Below are 17,061 nucleotides of genomic sequence, written 5' to 3' on the forward strand. Positions count from 1 at the left end.
CAGACTACCGTGGCCTAACTCAGACAGCCAACAGAACCACACCGTCTGCAAAGAGCAGGAACTAGGGCTGAATTTAGGAGAAAACATGCAATGTTTGTTCTGTTAAAAGGTCTTTTTATTGCGTTGTTGAAAAATAAGTTCACCAGACGATGACAACGTTTCTGTCTTTGATACATTTTCTCCTTTCCAAACATTTCCATTTGTTTTTGCAACCAAATGTTCCTTATGTGTGTTTTCTCCTGTTCTTTGCTCATTTTCAGGTTCAGTTCTGATAACTTTACCAAGTGACCTTAAGAACAGATGAAAAGCATTTGTTCACAATTTTGACTTCAAAAATGTTGCCTTTAATTGTAAACTGATTTTGGGGGGAAATCCAGTCAAAGGTTGAAAAGGTATGTTTTGGTTAAATGTATGGTAGTTCGAAAGATTCTGTACGTTTCTGTAAAACATCTGATCAAATGTCCAAATATAGTATTGTTTAGTATTGTTAGAAATATCTCACTCGTCAGTGAGTTTCAAAACAGGATCCATGTATTTATGATCCTTGCAGAATGGAAGTAGTCATCACATACAGAGCATTTGGTCCAACTAGTTCCCGAACAGTGTCCTTCACATGCTGATATACAAGAGAGGGAGTTACACAGTCACAAGATGGACGAATACCGGTTCAAAGCAGTATACAATGTTTAGATTAGCTAAAACCCACGTCAGAAATGATCATGCCATGTCATGAAGCTCAGCGCAAGTTCAACCAGGAAGACCGTCTTTATATCTGTCATTCACGTATATCCTTCTTAGTACGATCACCCCTCTAATCAGCGATTGGGGGTGTTCACTCCCTAAACCTATCACTTTTGTCTCTATTCCCACAAGCCAATCATAGAACATCGTCTAACCTTTAAATCTGCTCTCTCCCCTCCTGACAGCTGTCATTGCAGGTGACTCAGCGCAGCCCTCCACCACCCCCTCCACCACCCCCTCCACCTTCCTTTTCTCCGAACCAGGGTTCACATCAAGCTTAAACCACTCCTCTTCAGACCAACCTCCATCAATCCCTTCATGCCTCCACCACCACCAATGTCGCACAGCGGGGAAACACCATTACTGTTTGCTTCTGGCAATAAATCCTGTACCAAAACCATCCAGAATTTCAACTTCACCCTTAACAGCAACACTCTACCCCCCCCCCCCTCACATCCGCAACCTCAGTCATCTTCGACAGTCAGCTCAAATGTAATCACCACATAAATCACATCACCAGGACCGCCTTTTTTCACCTCAAAAACATTGCCCGTCTCCGCCCATCACTCTCCTCCTCTGCTGCTGAAACCCAGATTCATGCATTCATCACATCACGACTCCACTACTGCAATAGCTTCCTCTACGGCATACCATCCAACCTCCTCAATAAACTCCAACATATCCAGAACTCTGCTGCCCGCCTCCTCACCCACACCCGCTCCCGAGACCACATCACTCCCGTCCTCCAGAACCTCCACTGGCTCACCGTCCATCAAAGAATCGACTTCAAAGTCCTCCTCATTACTCACAAAGCCCTCAACAATCACCCCCCCCTAACTCACAGACCTGCTGCACCACCACACCCCTTCCCGCTGCCTCCGATCATCAGAAGCCAACCTCCTATCCGTCCCCACCCGCACCAATCACCGGACCTGGAGGGACAGAGCCTTCTCCGTCGCTGCCCCCTCCCTCTGGAACTCACTCCCACAACCTTGATTTTGTATTGCTTGATTTTATAGATTTTTTCACTATCTCTGTAAAGCGACTTTGAGCACCTGTAAAAGCGCTAACAAAATACATCTATTATTATTATGAAATATATATTGTTACAATAAAACATGTCTCTCCTATAGGCTGAATCATGTTAATCGTTGTCACATAGCTATCACATGCCTACAACAGTGTCTTCTCTTCTTGGTAATCATACATCCTGTCATGTACACTGTTATACACTTGGGCCTTCGTTATCATGTGCACATCCTTGAAAGAGTACTTTTAGTATTTTCCCAACAAGTATAGTTGAGCTCATAGGACTTGATATACTAATTGGCACCTTCTTGAGTGGATGAAGGGGTAATAACATCATTGGGGTCATCAGGTGGGCCCCCTCCTTCCTCAGTGTTTTGTTGAAAGGCCCACGACACCTCCAGAGGGCCCCCGTCCTCTTTACCCCTCCTGCTGGTTACTTTGCAGCCCAGATGGAATCCCTCCGTTTCAGCCAGTTGATACTTCGGTCCGTGGCTTCTCCCAGCGACCAGATGGCCTGTGACCCCATCCAACCTCCTCAATGTGACCCCACAGGCCATCAGGTCTGCCCTCGGACATCCCTACTTTTAAGTACCCTGGTGGTTGATCTGGCTACAAACTCTGCAGCCGACCTCCACAGGGAGTGCCTGTGTTCTCCATCCCCGCTGTACTGCCTCGGTTGCTATATCCCAGTACGTTAAACGTTTCAGTTTGTACGTTTCATCGACTGCAGCCTCCCATGGTACAGTTAATTCAACAATGTAAGGACGTTTGTACGCTTTACCACATGATCAAATCTGGCCAGAGATTGGTTGTGATGATCTCTGGTGGGAAGGTGTGCTTCTGACCTAGGTCAACTTGCATATCAGTCTGGAGCCGAGTCCAGCAGGTTCACTTTCTAACAGATGGCTTCTTTGGAATGCTCCCTGCTAGACATTTTTAAATATACACGAGTTAAATATGAATAGTGACAGGCAGAGGATGAGGGGATGAGGGATGTCTGAATGACGGGATGTAAGGATTGAGGGATGAATGGATGTAGGGGTGTATCGTTGAAGGGGGTCGATGGGTGGAGGGATGAAAGAGATTGGCTGAGTATGCGGTAGAAGGGGAACCGTATGGGTAGAAGGGAGAGGGAGGTCGGGTTGAGAGAATGAAGACAGGCGATGGCCAGATGTAAATAGAGATGGCCGAGATTAGAGACGGGGTCTTCATTTATTGTCACAAACTACCCAGCATCACCACAGTCTTACCAGAACCATGTTTACCTTCACAGCCCACTAAAAAGATGATTGATAGGGGTAATAACAGCCCAAATCTGGCAACTTCACTCGTGTGTTTTCCCGCCTTTCTTGTAGCAGGTGTCCCCCTTATCCTCCCTCGTCCCTGGGTGACTGTCTCTGCGTTTTTCTCCTCTTTAAAGGATGAGATAGAGGAGACGAAGAGGAGCGCCTCGGCTTCCTCCCCTCGGTGTGGTTTCCTGTTTGTAGGTGGAGGATGTGGAGACGGTTGCAGCAGCGTTCACACAGCGCTGCAGCCTCTAACATCACGGCTACATCTCATTGGCTCGAGGTGTTTGTGTGTGAAACTGCTTCTTTTTTTCTCCAGTTGCAGTTTTTGCAGTTTGATCAGCCCACACGCCTCCTGCAGCAGAGCGGGCCACTTTTATGTCGGTGAGTCACCTGGGTGGTGAGTCAACTTTAGCAGAAGTTTGTCACATTTAGTCTTAAACCTTGAGCTGGAATTACATTTTCTTATCTTTCAGAATGCTCCATCTCTTTGACCTGCATTAATGCTTCTCGAATAGGAAACTCGTCGAAGCATCTGAGGGTCCGTGGCGGGAGCTGAAGGTGAATACAACCCTTACTCAGAATCACATTGAGTTCATCGCAGAAACAAAGAAAAGTAAAACAAGAGAACAAGAAATATGACTAACAGAGAGAGACCGTACCATCATACAATTATAAAAGCCATTAATAAAGTAAAATCGTAAAGTTGTAATACATGAGCTTGTACTATATCATCCTTTATTTGGCAACCAAAACCTGAGCTCAAATTTGGTGATTTTGAAATGTTTTTTGTTTCAGTGGCAGATGCTCACTCTCTTTGACTTGCATTGATGCTTTGGAATAGGAAACTTGAAGAAGCCATCTGAGGGTCCGTGGCGGGAGCTGCAGCGAGGTGATTGGGTGCAGCACAGCGACGGAGGAGGAGGTGCAACGAGAAGAAGTGTTCAGAAATGGAGGACGCTGGGTCGCAGTAGCTGCCTCATGTGGACCACTCTCTGCCAGGAGACACGCCGAAGCTTCACCCGTCACCCGTCCTCCGTGTCTACAGGTGAGTCCTCTCATTTTCACATCCTCACCTTTAAATAAGGGACTTCTACATCATGGAGGAAGCTTCATTTGTTCCCCAGCATGCACCTGGAGGAGGTGAAGCTAAGCATGGAGGCCTGGTGAAGGCATTTACTAAATTACTGTATTCGAGTACAATTTGAGTGACTTGTACTTCAATTTCATTGTATGCTATTTTATAATTCCACTCCTATATTTATCTGACAGCTTTAGTTACTTATCAAAATTCCGTAATTTTATATATATGATTCTATAATGGGCCATAATGCATTTTGAGCACTTTTATTTTGGAAATGTAAGTATATTTTGATGCCATTATGTGTGTACTTATACTTAAGTAATATATTGAATGCAAGACTTTTACTTATTTTTACAATTTAGTACTTTTACTTAAGTGAAAACTCTGAGGACTTTAATCCTCTCTCTCAGGCAAAGACATTTCAAAACAAAATAATTATTCAATTGAATTTGACAAAGGCAAAAAAAGTGTATAAAATAAATGAAAAAGACGTAAAAGAAATCTTAATGAAACATGACTTAGGTTAAAGGGTAGACAATCTTTGCTTTGTCGTCCTTCAATGAATATATTGATACACAATCAGGCTAGCTGAAATGTAAAAGATGATACGTACAGGAAACAACTCAGGATCTTCTACGGTATGTGTCAGGTGTGAAATGAAGGGCTTGGGTTTAAACACAGACACATTTCCACTAAAAGCAGGCTCCTTGTTTCACTTCAGGACAAAAGTCATACATATATTCCTGTGATAAAGCACAGAGACACCAAGGATGGATTATAAATCTCCTGGTGAAGAAAGCCATACAAATGTGTCAAAACCATACATGTGTTTAGTTGACACACAAAGTATTTTGTAGGACAAAATTGAGACTGTGAAAACCACATGTTGGCTCTGTGAAGAGTTATTGGCCATTTTTTAACAATTTTGGACGTTTCATAGACTAAACTGTTAGCGATACATAAACATTTTTGTACATTTTGTTTTACATTTTTTCAGAAAATAATGAATTACTAAGGTTTGAAAAATGTTATTGTTAACTGCTGTATTTCAGTTTTAAAATGAAAAAAATGACACGAATACAGGATTTAACGAGAGTTACCTAGAAAACCTCTACAGTATGTATAATTAATAGTCCTGCATTTCAAATCTACTGTTTCAATTCAATATTTAAAAATGTACAATAAGAAACAATTAAAAGCACAACAATCAAACATACATAGAAAATGAAAAACAAGATCCAATGACATAAGAAAATAATAAAAACTGTATTATAACCACAGTATTGTTAGGTATTTTCAGTACAGTACGTTTCAACATTTCAATATACTTACATACAATAACATTTATAATGCAGGGAGTTTACCGTAACAGAATATTATCACAGTGTGGTATTAGTAACTTTACTTTTACTGAGTATTATTACAGTGAGGTAACTATAGTACTTTTACCTTATCACAGTATTTTTACAGTCTGGTACCAGTACTTTTTACTGGAACAGAGTATTTTCACAGCGTGTTATTATTACTTTAATTGTAAGGAAGTATTTTCACATTGAGGTAACTAGTACTTTTAACTTACCACAGTATTTCTACAGTGTGGTATTAGTGCTTTAACTGTATCAGAGTATTTAAACAATATGATATTAGTACTTTTTACTGTAATAAAATATTTTCACAGTGTATAATTAGTAACTATGCAGTATTCACAGTGAGGTAACTATTACTTTTACCTTACCACAGTATTTCTACAGTGTTGTATTAGTATGTTTTCTGTAACACAGTATTTTCACAGTGTGGTATAAGTCAGTTTTCTGTAACACAGTATTTTCACAGTGTGGTATAAGTCAGTTTACTGTAACACAGTATTTTCACAGTGTGGTATTAGTACTGTCACAGTGTTTCTGTGGAGGTTCCGTGTCAGAGAGCAGTGTTCTGGTTCTCAGAGCACAGATAAGTTTCTGTCTGCTTTTCCTTCCTGTGTGACGCAGCTCTGTGATTATCATCGGGTACTTCCTGTGAGCTTCAGGAAAGTAAAAACCACCAGTTATTCAAAAGAAATAGAGCAGGTGGTTTCACCTTAAATACTTGCTTACACCTGTAAAAAGATACTTTTTTATTCAGTTTCTATAAATGGATGGGACTAAAGCTCCTTACACACCAAGCCGATTTTCGGCGTCGATAGATGTCGGGCCGTCGATGAGCGTTGTGTCGCCCTACTCAGATTGGTGTGTACTGCACCGTCGTGTCGCCCTACACAGATTGGTGTGTACTACACCGTCGTGTCTTTTCGGCCGTGCCGACACCTTCCGCCGCCGATTCGACATGTTGGTGGCAGTATACGCGTGAAGTTGTTTGCGGCCTGCCAGTAAACCCAAAGCAGAAGAAGACGAAGTGATGTCAGCGGCTCATTTGCGTAATCTTCCCTCAGGGACTTATTCCGGTGTGAACGCGATCGGCTCTTAGTTCCATAGGGGAACTAAGTACGGCAAAGTACTTGGTGTGAACGCGGCTAAGGAGATGAATCGAGGATATGCAAACTAGCAATTGAGAAAGGCCTATTCAGAGATAAATACAGGGCAGAAGAACTCTGTGATCGTGTGTTAGTAGATTACAGTGGCCCTGAAGGTCAAAACACAATCATGTTTTAAAACCAGATTTTTTTTTGTTTTTGTGAAATGTGTAAAAATATTATCATCTTTATTATAACATCAGTCATGACCTTTCAATCAGGTTAAGAGCAAATCTTAATACTCTTTCAGGACATGATGTAATACACTATAGAGTGGTATACATATGACGCCATTTTGTAGGCCGACCCGCATGTTAGCTCAGCAAGGACTCCCTTTACAAAAAGCCAATGGCATTTTTGCATTGGATTTCTGTATATTGCAAAAGATAAGCTCTGTGGCAAACAACCGTTTATGATACTTAAAGGGCCCATGTCATGGCCATTTCTACTGATCATAATTCCATTGTTGAGGTATACTAAAATAGATTTATACTGTGCAATTTTCCAAACTCACATTGGTTTCTCATACAGCATCTCTGTGAAGTATGTGTATTCACCGGTATTCACTCTCTGTCCTAAACGGCTTGTTGGAGCTCCTGCCCCCCCCCTCCCTGTGAGCCCAGTGTGCTCTGATTGGTCGGGAAGTTGCGAGGCTCGTTGCTGCGATCTGCTGCGAGGAACGGACAGGCTTCCGGGTCGGCGATACAGCGAGAACAAGCAAAACTCATCCTGAGCACACACAAACACTCACAGCCGAAGTAAAAACAATAAGTGTGGCTTGATATTGAGTAAGAAAAAGGTTTATAGAGAATGGGTCTGCGGAGAGCATTTCTCCGTGATCCCAACTTAGCAGCCCGAAAAACGTTTACCCATTTAAACAGTCGTGGTAGATACCTTGTTTGTTTTAAACATCATCAATACACAAACAACAATGAATACTTACAGGTTGTGTACCCGAATCTCCCGCTGGTCCAAACAAAGTAGGAACAGCATCGTTCTTCAGTGCCCTACGCTGTACATATCCGGCATGAATCGCTGAAAGGTTTGTGAAGCTTTGTTTCGTGAAATGCTGGCAGAGCAGTGACGTGCGGTGAGGTTCATGGCTGGTGAGGCTGCTGACTCACTGAGTCAGATTTACAAATATTATATTTTGACCTTAATCGAAATATTCGGTTATTTTCAAAAGCTTTTTTAGTCTGATGCTTCGATTCATTTTAAACAGACCGTTCAACAAAAGGATACCCAAAATCTAAATATTGGATTGTTCTTTCTTAGTAAGATCCCATTTTCATTACAATTGTGGTCTTACCTTGACTTGAAGATGAAGTCCATGCTATCCTTCTGGACAACAATCTCTATTACTGTTTTGTAAAAGTCCTCCTTATCTTCCTGTAGTTTCAAAAGTCTAGTTTGTTGTTACGTCTACCGTCTCTGCGTAGAATTACAGTAGCAACAAGAACCTGTGGGCTCACGTGCGCCCCCTTCAGTGCGGCAGAGGTTATGGCTGCCTCTCCTGGTGCTTTTTTCATTGCCGTTGTATGATGAGACCAGCGGGCCTAAATATCATATATACGTGAAATAAGTTATTTAGAGACTATGGATGGCGAGGATAAATGTAATAAACGGATCTACAAACATTACATTGGTGACCTACAGTGAGATGGTAACAGGCATGCACTTAGGGCCCGCTTTCCAGTCAGTCTCTGTGGGGTGACACATTCTGAGGTGAGGCAGATCTCATCTGTGCCTCACCTACCCCACAGTAAATGGCTTGAGCGCGCTCACAAAATAAGTGCCCGCGCTAAATTAGTGCCCGCGCTCCAGCAAGTTACTGTGGGCTTACGAGAGGCAGAGCTCGTCCCTGCCTCACTTGTCATCGCTCCCGTAACGGAGCTCGGCAAATTTACTGATTTTGACTATAAAAAGCGATTGGAATCATACATAAATCACACTTACAGCACAGATCAGTGGAGACATTTTATTATTATTACTATTTAGTTTTTCTTTAGTTGTTTTTCCGTTACATTGGAGTATGACAGGTGAGGCTCTGCCTCCCCTGCCTCCCCTGACTGCACGTCGCTGTGGCAGAGGGTGTGGCCTCTGGGTATTCACACGTCACAGTACCCAGGAAGTAAACAATGGAAAATGAGAAATCTCCAACGAGGCGTTTTGGGGCAGCATAGACTGTGTTAGAGTTTTACTCGCTACAGGGTGTACTTTGAGGGTTTTGACTCTGCACACCGTTTACATGCATAAAAACCTTCATAACACACAAGGGGACGGGTAATAACCGGAAAAGCATGACATGGGCCCTTTAACAGGTTTTGTTCAGCAGGATAATCTCCACATATTTATACCACTTTGTGATTATTGAAGCGTAAATGCAACCGGCAGAAGTAAAGAGCTAATGTTACGTTACAACCACCGTCGCACGGCTGCGCATCACCACGCTAAGCTAAAAGCGGCTAATATTCGTTGTGATGACGTTAAGTCGTTTATTTAGCTAATTCTTAGCAACCACCATTTTTATAGAAGCTTCGGACATTCACGTGTGTGGTAACTACTGACATCTTTTATGGTGTAGAACAAAAGGTGAAAATCTCTTCAGCTTGTGTTTACCATAGAACTTATTTCCGGCAACACGTAAAAAAAAACGTTGACTCTGAGACGAGGGAACAAGAAGTGCAAAGTCTCTCCTGGTTTTAGACTCATCACTTCACCGCTCCATTGAATGCTACTTTTGAAAGGTTTGATCACCAGTCTGGCCTAAAGTAGTGAAATAATTTAATATATAAATGTTTCTCACGTTGTCTCCAGATGAAACATGGCCGTCTCCTGGTTCGTCTGGGTTCTGCCAGCAGCCGTCCTTGTCTCCGTGGTGCTGCTGGCGCTGGTGTGTCTGCACTGCAGGAACAGCGGGCCTCTGGGTGGGCAGCCGTCTCGACTCACACAGCACACACACACGTGGTTCATCGTGACCTCAATATTACATCCTGTGGTCACTGCCACATTGCTTTATAGCTTCTGACAGGTGCTTTTATTTCAACCATTTAAATAATAATGTATTTCTGTTTCCTCCCATCAGTCTCCATCAGGCAAGCGAATGTTTCAGAGGAATACATGCCGTAAGCCTTTACTTCTACAACACATAGCTAAAAGATCATATTTTTAAAGTACAATCATTCAGATTTAATCTCACAGTGTTTTATGAAATAATGACTGATTTTCTTTCTTCTTTTAATCAGATCCACTGAATTCAGAGTCATCCATCCCTGTAAGTCTGAAACACCTGAAAAGGTGTAAAGAAGTTTATTGCACAAAGTCTGTGGCAGTTCTGAGGGGTCGCTCCACAAAAAGCCACAACAAGCCACAAAAAAGCAGCGAAGCTAAATGCGGCTAATGTTTGGCGTGATGATGTTTTGTGCTCTCATTAATAACTTGATATATTATACACACACATAGAAGCTTCAGACATTCACCAGTGAGGTATTTACTGACGTATTTTATGTCGTGGAACAAAACGTGATCTCGAGACGAGGGAGCAAGGAAGTGTTAAAATGCCAACTTATTTAAGGTTTTGAGACTCATTCCTGTACCACTCTATTGAAGTAGTGATTACATTTATATACAAATGGACATTGATAGTGAAGTTTTCCCTTAGGTGTGCTCTTTAATGGAATAAATTATTGTTACGGCAAGCTAACAAAATATATACCTGCTCTTGTATATATATATAAGAGGCTGTGGCTCAGTGAGTTAATGCGCTGATCTTCAAATCAGGGGAGCACTGGTTCAATCCCCACAGCAGTCAGCATGTGGTTGTGTCCCTGGGCAAGACACTTCACCCTAAATTGCCCACAGAATTCAATGTATGTAAGTCGACATGTAATGATGATGATGATGATGATGATGATGATGATGATGATGGTGACTTCCTTCGTGTTGAGTTGCAGCCCAGCAGAATTCTGATGTGAACTCCATCCACTTGCTGTCCCCTTTGTGAGTCACTCCTTTCAAACTAAACACACCTGCTGCCGTTCATATAGAATCATGTTTTATAAGCTAATATTCTACGTCAATGATATTCATTAATGCTGTGAACTATATACAGCGTATGCAGTGGTGTAAAGTAACTCAGTAAATTATCTCAAGTACTGTACTTAAGTACTTTGAGATACTTGTATTTTACTTGAGTATTTCTATTTGATGTTCCTTTGTATTTCTACCCCACTACAAATCAAAGGTTAATCATGTACTTCTACTCCACTACATGTATTTAATACCTTTAGTTACTTTACAGATGTGGATGAATGATGTGAAATATAATCAAGTGTTAAATCAGACTTTAGTTCCACCTGGAGTAAATTCACAAGCTACCCTGCAGTATACAAAGTCATTCAAACTAGCTGCACCTTTACCAGCTTTGAGAACCACTTTCATGATCAATCATTATAAAACATATCATATATATTATTCTGAAATGGACCAATCTGCACAATGACTACTTTTACTGTCGCTACTTTAACTATATTTTAATGATAATACTTTTCTACTTTTACTTGAGTAACATTTTGAATGCAGGACTTTTACTGTAACAGAGTATTCCTACACTCTGGTACTTCTACTTTTACTGAAGTACAAGACCTGAGTACTTCTACCACCTCTGAGTGTAGACCAAATAAAAATAGAAATGTAATTTCTCAATATTTAATCAATTGCGCAAATTTACATTCAAAACAGTTACAGTTACTACTTGTGAAAGCTCTAAAAATATAAAATGTTCAAAGACCCTGCTTATGGTTGACAGTATTCATGTTTTAATTCAATGATATTATATTTGTATTTCCCCGCTCAGCCTCCCCTTGTCTGACCCTGGAACACAGCGCAGACAGAGATCCTACACCCCAACGGAAACTGGTGACATTCTGCTGTTTGATTTCATTTAAGAGTTTGACTGTTTACAGCACCTTTGTTTGTTAAGTTGAATTACTCTTGATTTATAAGTCATGTTAGTCGGAATTGCCAGTCAGTGTATCACTTAAGTTAATTTGTTGCCGATCATACTTTATTGTCTTACAGAAAGTAATCCAAGTTATGAGAATCCAACAGACGGTAAGATTGGAACTGCAGCAACGTCATCTTCTTCCGTATTTAAGTATCAATCTGTCCGACAGCTTTAGTTACCTTTCAGACTGCTATTGTTGATCCGCTTCCTGTCCAGGGTAAAGATTTAAAAGATGGCTCAATTCAATATTTGATCAAAGGTGATATATTTATAATTGGCCTCTTTATAAATTCCCTTTGTATTAATCCAACTATGTATTTTCTTTCGTATTTCGCTGCTTTTGGTATACATAATTCAAATGCAAAATATATTCATTATTAAATAAATTCATGAAATAAATGAATACAAAACAACATTTAAATAAATAAATAAATACAGGGGGAAATAAAGTAAAAAAAGTAACATAAAATAGAATGATTTAATACACAGGTAAATAAATCAAATTAAAACAAATTATCAACTTATGTCACATTTTATCAATCAACTATTGCCTCTGTCTAAATTACATTTAAGTAATTCTTTCCTCCTTCCTGTCAAGTAAAAATAAATCTGTTTTATTTTGATGAAAGCTGATGTGTTACTTTTATTTGTTGAGTAGATTCTCCTACATGTTAGTCTAAATAAAGTCATTTAAAAGCCTCTTGGATCAGCTGGAAAACGCTTTGCCACAAAGCAGAGAAACACGTTTTGATCTTTTTAGAGAAACACTGTTCTGTTTGATGATCTAAGAGAATATGATGCTGTATATTAAACAAGCCAACCGAATAACATCTTCTCATTTGAATCGGCCTGTGCTCTGCAGGTCCGGACTACATCAACACTGAGAGCGATGCAGAAGACCCCGGATACATGTAGGAGAAACATCTGGAGCTAAGATTGATTTAAAGCTGGAACAGTAAATCAGAACTGACTGTTTGTTCTCCTCCTCCTCCTCCTCCTCCTCCTCCTCCTCCTCTGCAGAATCGTGTTGCCTGAAGGTGAAACCCCTGTGACCAATCAGAGTCGAGCCTCCACGCCTAGTTCAGGTACAGTTTGGAAACCGGAAACCCAAGTCAGACTTAAGTTTCGCCCAGCATCCAGTTTATAAAGTCTCCCTGGCAAAAAGTGACTTCACTTCATGTTTTAGTGAAATGATGATTTGGGATTGATGTTATTTTACACCACCACTCTTCAAAACACATTTGAAGACTTTATCAAAAGGCTTTTTTAATATTCCTGGTTTAGTTTGAAGTTTGACTTTTTTTTCTGAGCTAAAACGATGTTATTTAAACATTGTTGTGTATTTTATTGTTCCCTTTTTGTTTGGCTTGTAATATGAGAACATTGGATTTGACAGCCTCTAGATAATGGAAACAAGAAAAGAACAAGAAAGAAAGACAAACTAAGAATTGGAGCGAGAGAACAGTTACACTTGATATGTTTTATATAATGACATCATGGTGGATAAATGTTCATCAGGTCGCATGTGAAGTGATGAGCTGTTTGTTTTTCAGATGTTCTACATGACTATGAAAATGTCCCAACAAAGAAGGGTGAGTGTTTTAAGAGGGCGTCTGTCCACTTTTTGTATATTATAATTGTAATTCCTTGTGTTTTAAGTGTCTATAGTTTCCTATAAGAGCCAACAAGTTTATTTTTTTTCTCTTAAAATCTTTCCCTTGTATTTTCTCGTATTCATTTAATCGTTTGTTTATTTTAATCGCTTCAATGCATTTTGATGTTCTAAATCATCTTATTCCATTAACAAGAAGACAGTTCAAATGGTTATTCTCTGAGATTTAAGTGGGACATTTAAGATAAAAAAACTCTAAATATTTATTTATAATAATGTTTATTTTATAATATTTATAATTAGCCTGACAAAGACACATTTTAGATTTGTTGAAACTGTGTTTTCTCCTCAGAGGAAAAAGACTATCTGAACGTGGAGCTGCTGCAGTATCAGAGTGAGTTCTCAGATCACGTGGGTTTCTTCTTTGCTGTTCTTTCTTCCTCTGTGGTGTTCAACACAGGAAGCTGTGAGCTCTGTGGCTCAGTGGATAGTGTGCTGGACTTCGAATCAGGGGATAGCAAGTTCTAGTCCCACTGCAGTCAGCATGTCGTTGTGTCCCTGGGCAAGACACTTCACCCCAAATTGCTCCTGTGGGGATTGTCCACAGGACTGCATGTGTGGAGAAAAGCGTCTAAGTGACATGTAACCACATTCAAAGCAAAAGAAGCAAATCAGGAACCAGCTAATGGCTTACAAGAAAACTGGCTGATATGAATTTAGTTTTCTATCTAATCTTTGTATGTTTTGTGTACAAATATGAATCCGTTAAGAACTTAGCTGTCAGATAAATGTAGTGGTGTAGAAGTATGGAGTAGCATTAAAAGAAAAAGACTCAACTAAAGTACAAATACCTTAAATGTGTTCTTTCTGATGACGACCTCCACACATAAAATGTCAAATCGAATGCACAGAATATTATGAAATGCACTGAGGGATGAACTCTTAATAATAATAATGGGTTCCATTTATAAAGCACTTCATATTCGAATTCAAATCCCGAAGTGCTACAAGCAGTGAGCATGAACAGTATAAATAGACATGACACAACACAGTAGAATTAATAAAAAGCAATAAAAAATAAATAAAATAAAAATAAAAGGGTGGTAAAAAGGTCTAGGCAAAGGCTCTTTTGAAGAGATGGGTTTTGAGGCCTTTTTTAAAAGCCTCCACGGTCTGTGGTGCTCTCATGTGGTCGGGGAGAGCATTCCACAGACTGGGAGCATCCGAGCAGAAGGCCCGGTCTCCCATACGGAGCTTAGTCCTGGGGGGTTTGAGCAGGTTGGAGTTGCTGGAGCGGGTGGTCCGCAAGGAGGTATGGGTGGTGAGGAGTTCCTTGAGGTAGGGAGGGGCAGTTCCATGGACACACTGGTGGGTGAGGACGGAGACCTTGAATTCGATCCTCTTCTATTCTTTGTCATGTTTCTCAACAGGATCAACACCAGATCTGTCCGTCCGGAGTGACAGCACCACGGATGGAGACGATAACGACAATGTTGGTAAAGAAGATGATGATGGAGACGACGACGAAACTGATAGTGACGATGATGAAGGAAACTACGTCAACGTGCATGAAGTGACACTGACTGATTAACTGACTCTAGTGAGCGCCATCTACACTTTTTTCCTCCTTGAAGTCATGATGGCTTTTTTAGGTTGGATTTCAAACTGAGGAAAGAAACTGAACATGAATTAAAACTTTTCAATTTGTTATTTTACAAGAAAAATACATTTGGATCTTCTCTAATATTGAAATAGTAATTATTTGAGAAACAACTTGAATATTGTTTGAATTTACTTGCACATTTTTTTTGATATTCTCAAATTAATATGTTAAATTCATGCGAAGAAGAATCTGATATTTTGACATAAAAATGTTGAATTTAATAGAGGAAATGTGATAGAAAGTGAGGATGAGAAATAGCTTTGATGGAGAACAGAAACTCGTTCGTTCTGTCGGATCCTGAGAGTTTCAGCTTTCCAGGTTCTGAAAGGAGGATACTGCTAACGCACCAACCAGACGTTTGGCCAGCAGCAGAACGCTGCATCTGAACTGCATTAGTAGAATTTAAAAAGCCATAATAAATCAAAAGTCTTACCGACAGAAAGCTGTTGGACATAGAGGGTATGTTGGTCACCTTTTGATCCAAATTAACTAGACAATTAATGACGTTGCTTTGTGAGATGATGATGGGAATTGTCATCATGTTGTAGAATACATAAATCAATCTAGGGCACCAACTCAAAAGTGAGCTTGTTTTGCAACTTATGAAATGATCTCATCTCTGCTGAGTACAGACAACGATGTACAAGTACGGATGATCTCAATTCTGACATAAAACAAAGGGAGTCCACAGGGGTCAATACTCGGACCACTTTTTTCCTCATGTATACTCTGAAAATATGCAACTTGGAAATGATAATACTTTTAATTATTGATTAACCTGATGATATCTTTTAGGTAACTCAATGAATGCTTCGCTCCATAACATGTCCGAAAGTAATGAAAAAAGTCCATCTCAGTTTTTAAAACTATGGCGGTCTTTAAATGTTTAGATATTCACTTTGTGCTATAAAATAGAGAGAATCAGCATATCCATATATATGATGGATAAAACGGCTTTTAAAAACATTTTTGAAATGCAAACATATTTTGTGTACATTTTATAGCCTACATAGATGTTGTTATTTTGAAGGAACCAGAGAAGTGTTAATCAGGCTATGATAGACAGACTATTATTGGGTATTTAAGGCAGATTAAGGTTACACATTTTGAACTGACGCTATTACAATGATTTCATAAGAACCTTGAATTTCTGAAAGTAAGTGTTTTGTAGTTTCTAACATTATGAACGTTTTTGTTGATGCATATCTGAGCTTTACTTTGATTTTACTGACAAGTCCTGAGAATGTCCTTATTCACAATTTGTTTTAATTATGTATTTATGTGTCTTACCTTTCTCTGTAATCCATTTGTGTTTTTATTCAATTAAACCTTCATCAAACCTTAAATTCTAAAAGATTGTATTCTTTAGTTGTAAAACCTTTCTTTTAACAAAAACAACTTATCTTTCTGTATTTTGACATATTGTGACATTTAAGTCTAAGTTACAGAATAAATATAAAAGTCGTATAGTTTAATGTAAACAAACTATAGTAAAGTATGTTAAATATGTATATTGTGTAACAAACCATAGTATAGTGTGTACAAATTCACGGTTGTAAAAATACTATAACGTAAAAATGTAGACATGAATGTTAAAAAAATGCTAAGTATATTACTGTATGGGGAAAAAAAGCTCGTATGTCAAAACTAGTCACAGTAGTATGTTGAAAGAAATGAATAGTAAAGTATGTCTGAATATTTGGAAAAACCTAATTTATCAATGTTAAAATATGACGTATTGTATGTCGGAAATGATATCATAGTATAGTATGTCAAGATATTGTGAATAAAGTCATAGTATAGTATGATGAAAAATATGAAAATATGTTATTGTATAGTATGTCAGAAAAGTCATAGTATTGCATGTTGAAAATATCAGGAAAAAACATATAGAATGTCAACATTTTGAGAGTAAACTAAATAGTATTTTTTTAATCAAAATATACCATGTCTTTTTTTTCTGTCATTTTCGACACACAGGGGTCTCCAACCTTTTTTAGGATGAGAGACCTTTAACCTTTGTGCGCTGTTTGGGTCTGTGGGACCCGTTTTCAGTGTTCACTAAAAGAACATGTATGCAATTTAATTATTTTAACCTGCTTTATTTGGAGGTGGACCTCACATCCTCTAGG

General features: G+C 39.4%; 1 protein-coding gene across 7 annotated transcripts; it reads left to right on the forward strand.

Annotated features, from left to right (window-relative positions):
* The first annotated feature begins 3,340 nt into the window (after positions 1–3,340).
* On the forward strand, positions 3,341–16,275 carry LOC117492621 (calsequestrin-1-like). Of its 7 annotated transcripts, none has more exons than XM_034142984.1 (14): positions 3,341–3,440; positions 3,533–3,617; positions 3,901–4,104; positions 9,467–9,576; positions 9,735–9,774; positions 9,895–9,923; positions 10,597–10,648; positions 11,505–11,566; positions 11,729–11,761; positions 12,517–12,565; positions 12,675–12,739; positions 13,208–13,246; positions 13,619–13,660; positions 14,697–16,275. In XM_034142984.1, the coding sequence occupies exons 4-14, from the start codon at positions 9,474–9,476 to the stop codon at positions 14,855–14,857; spliced, it is 675 nt and encodes a 224-aa protein (XP_033998875.1). In that variant the 5' UTR covers positions 3,341–3,440; positions 3,533–3,617; positions 3,901–4,104; positions 9,467–9,473; the 3' UTR covers positions 14,858–16,275. The 7 variants fall into 7 exon arrangements, with proteins under 7 accessions (XP_033998875.1, XP_033998876.1, XP_033998877.1 ...); XM_034142985.1 differs by having other exon boundaries at positions 3,352–3,456; positions 3,575–3,617; XM_034142986.1 differs by having other exon boundaries at positions 3,361–3,440; positions 3,575–3,617.
* Positions 16,276–17,061: the final 786 nt, after the last annotated feature.

Source organism: Trematomus bernacchii, unplaced genomic scaffold, assembly GCF_902827165.1.
Source record: "Trematomus bernacchii unplaced genomic scaffold, fTreBer1.1, whole genome shotgun sequence".
NCBI classification, from domain to species: Eukaryota; Metazoa; Chordata; class Actinopteri; order Perciformes; family Nototheniidae; genus Trematomus; species Trematomus bernacchii.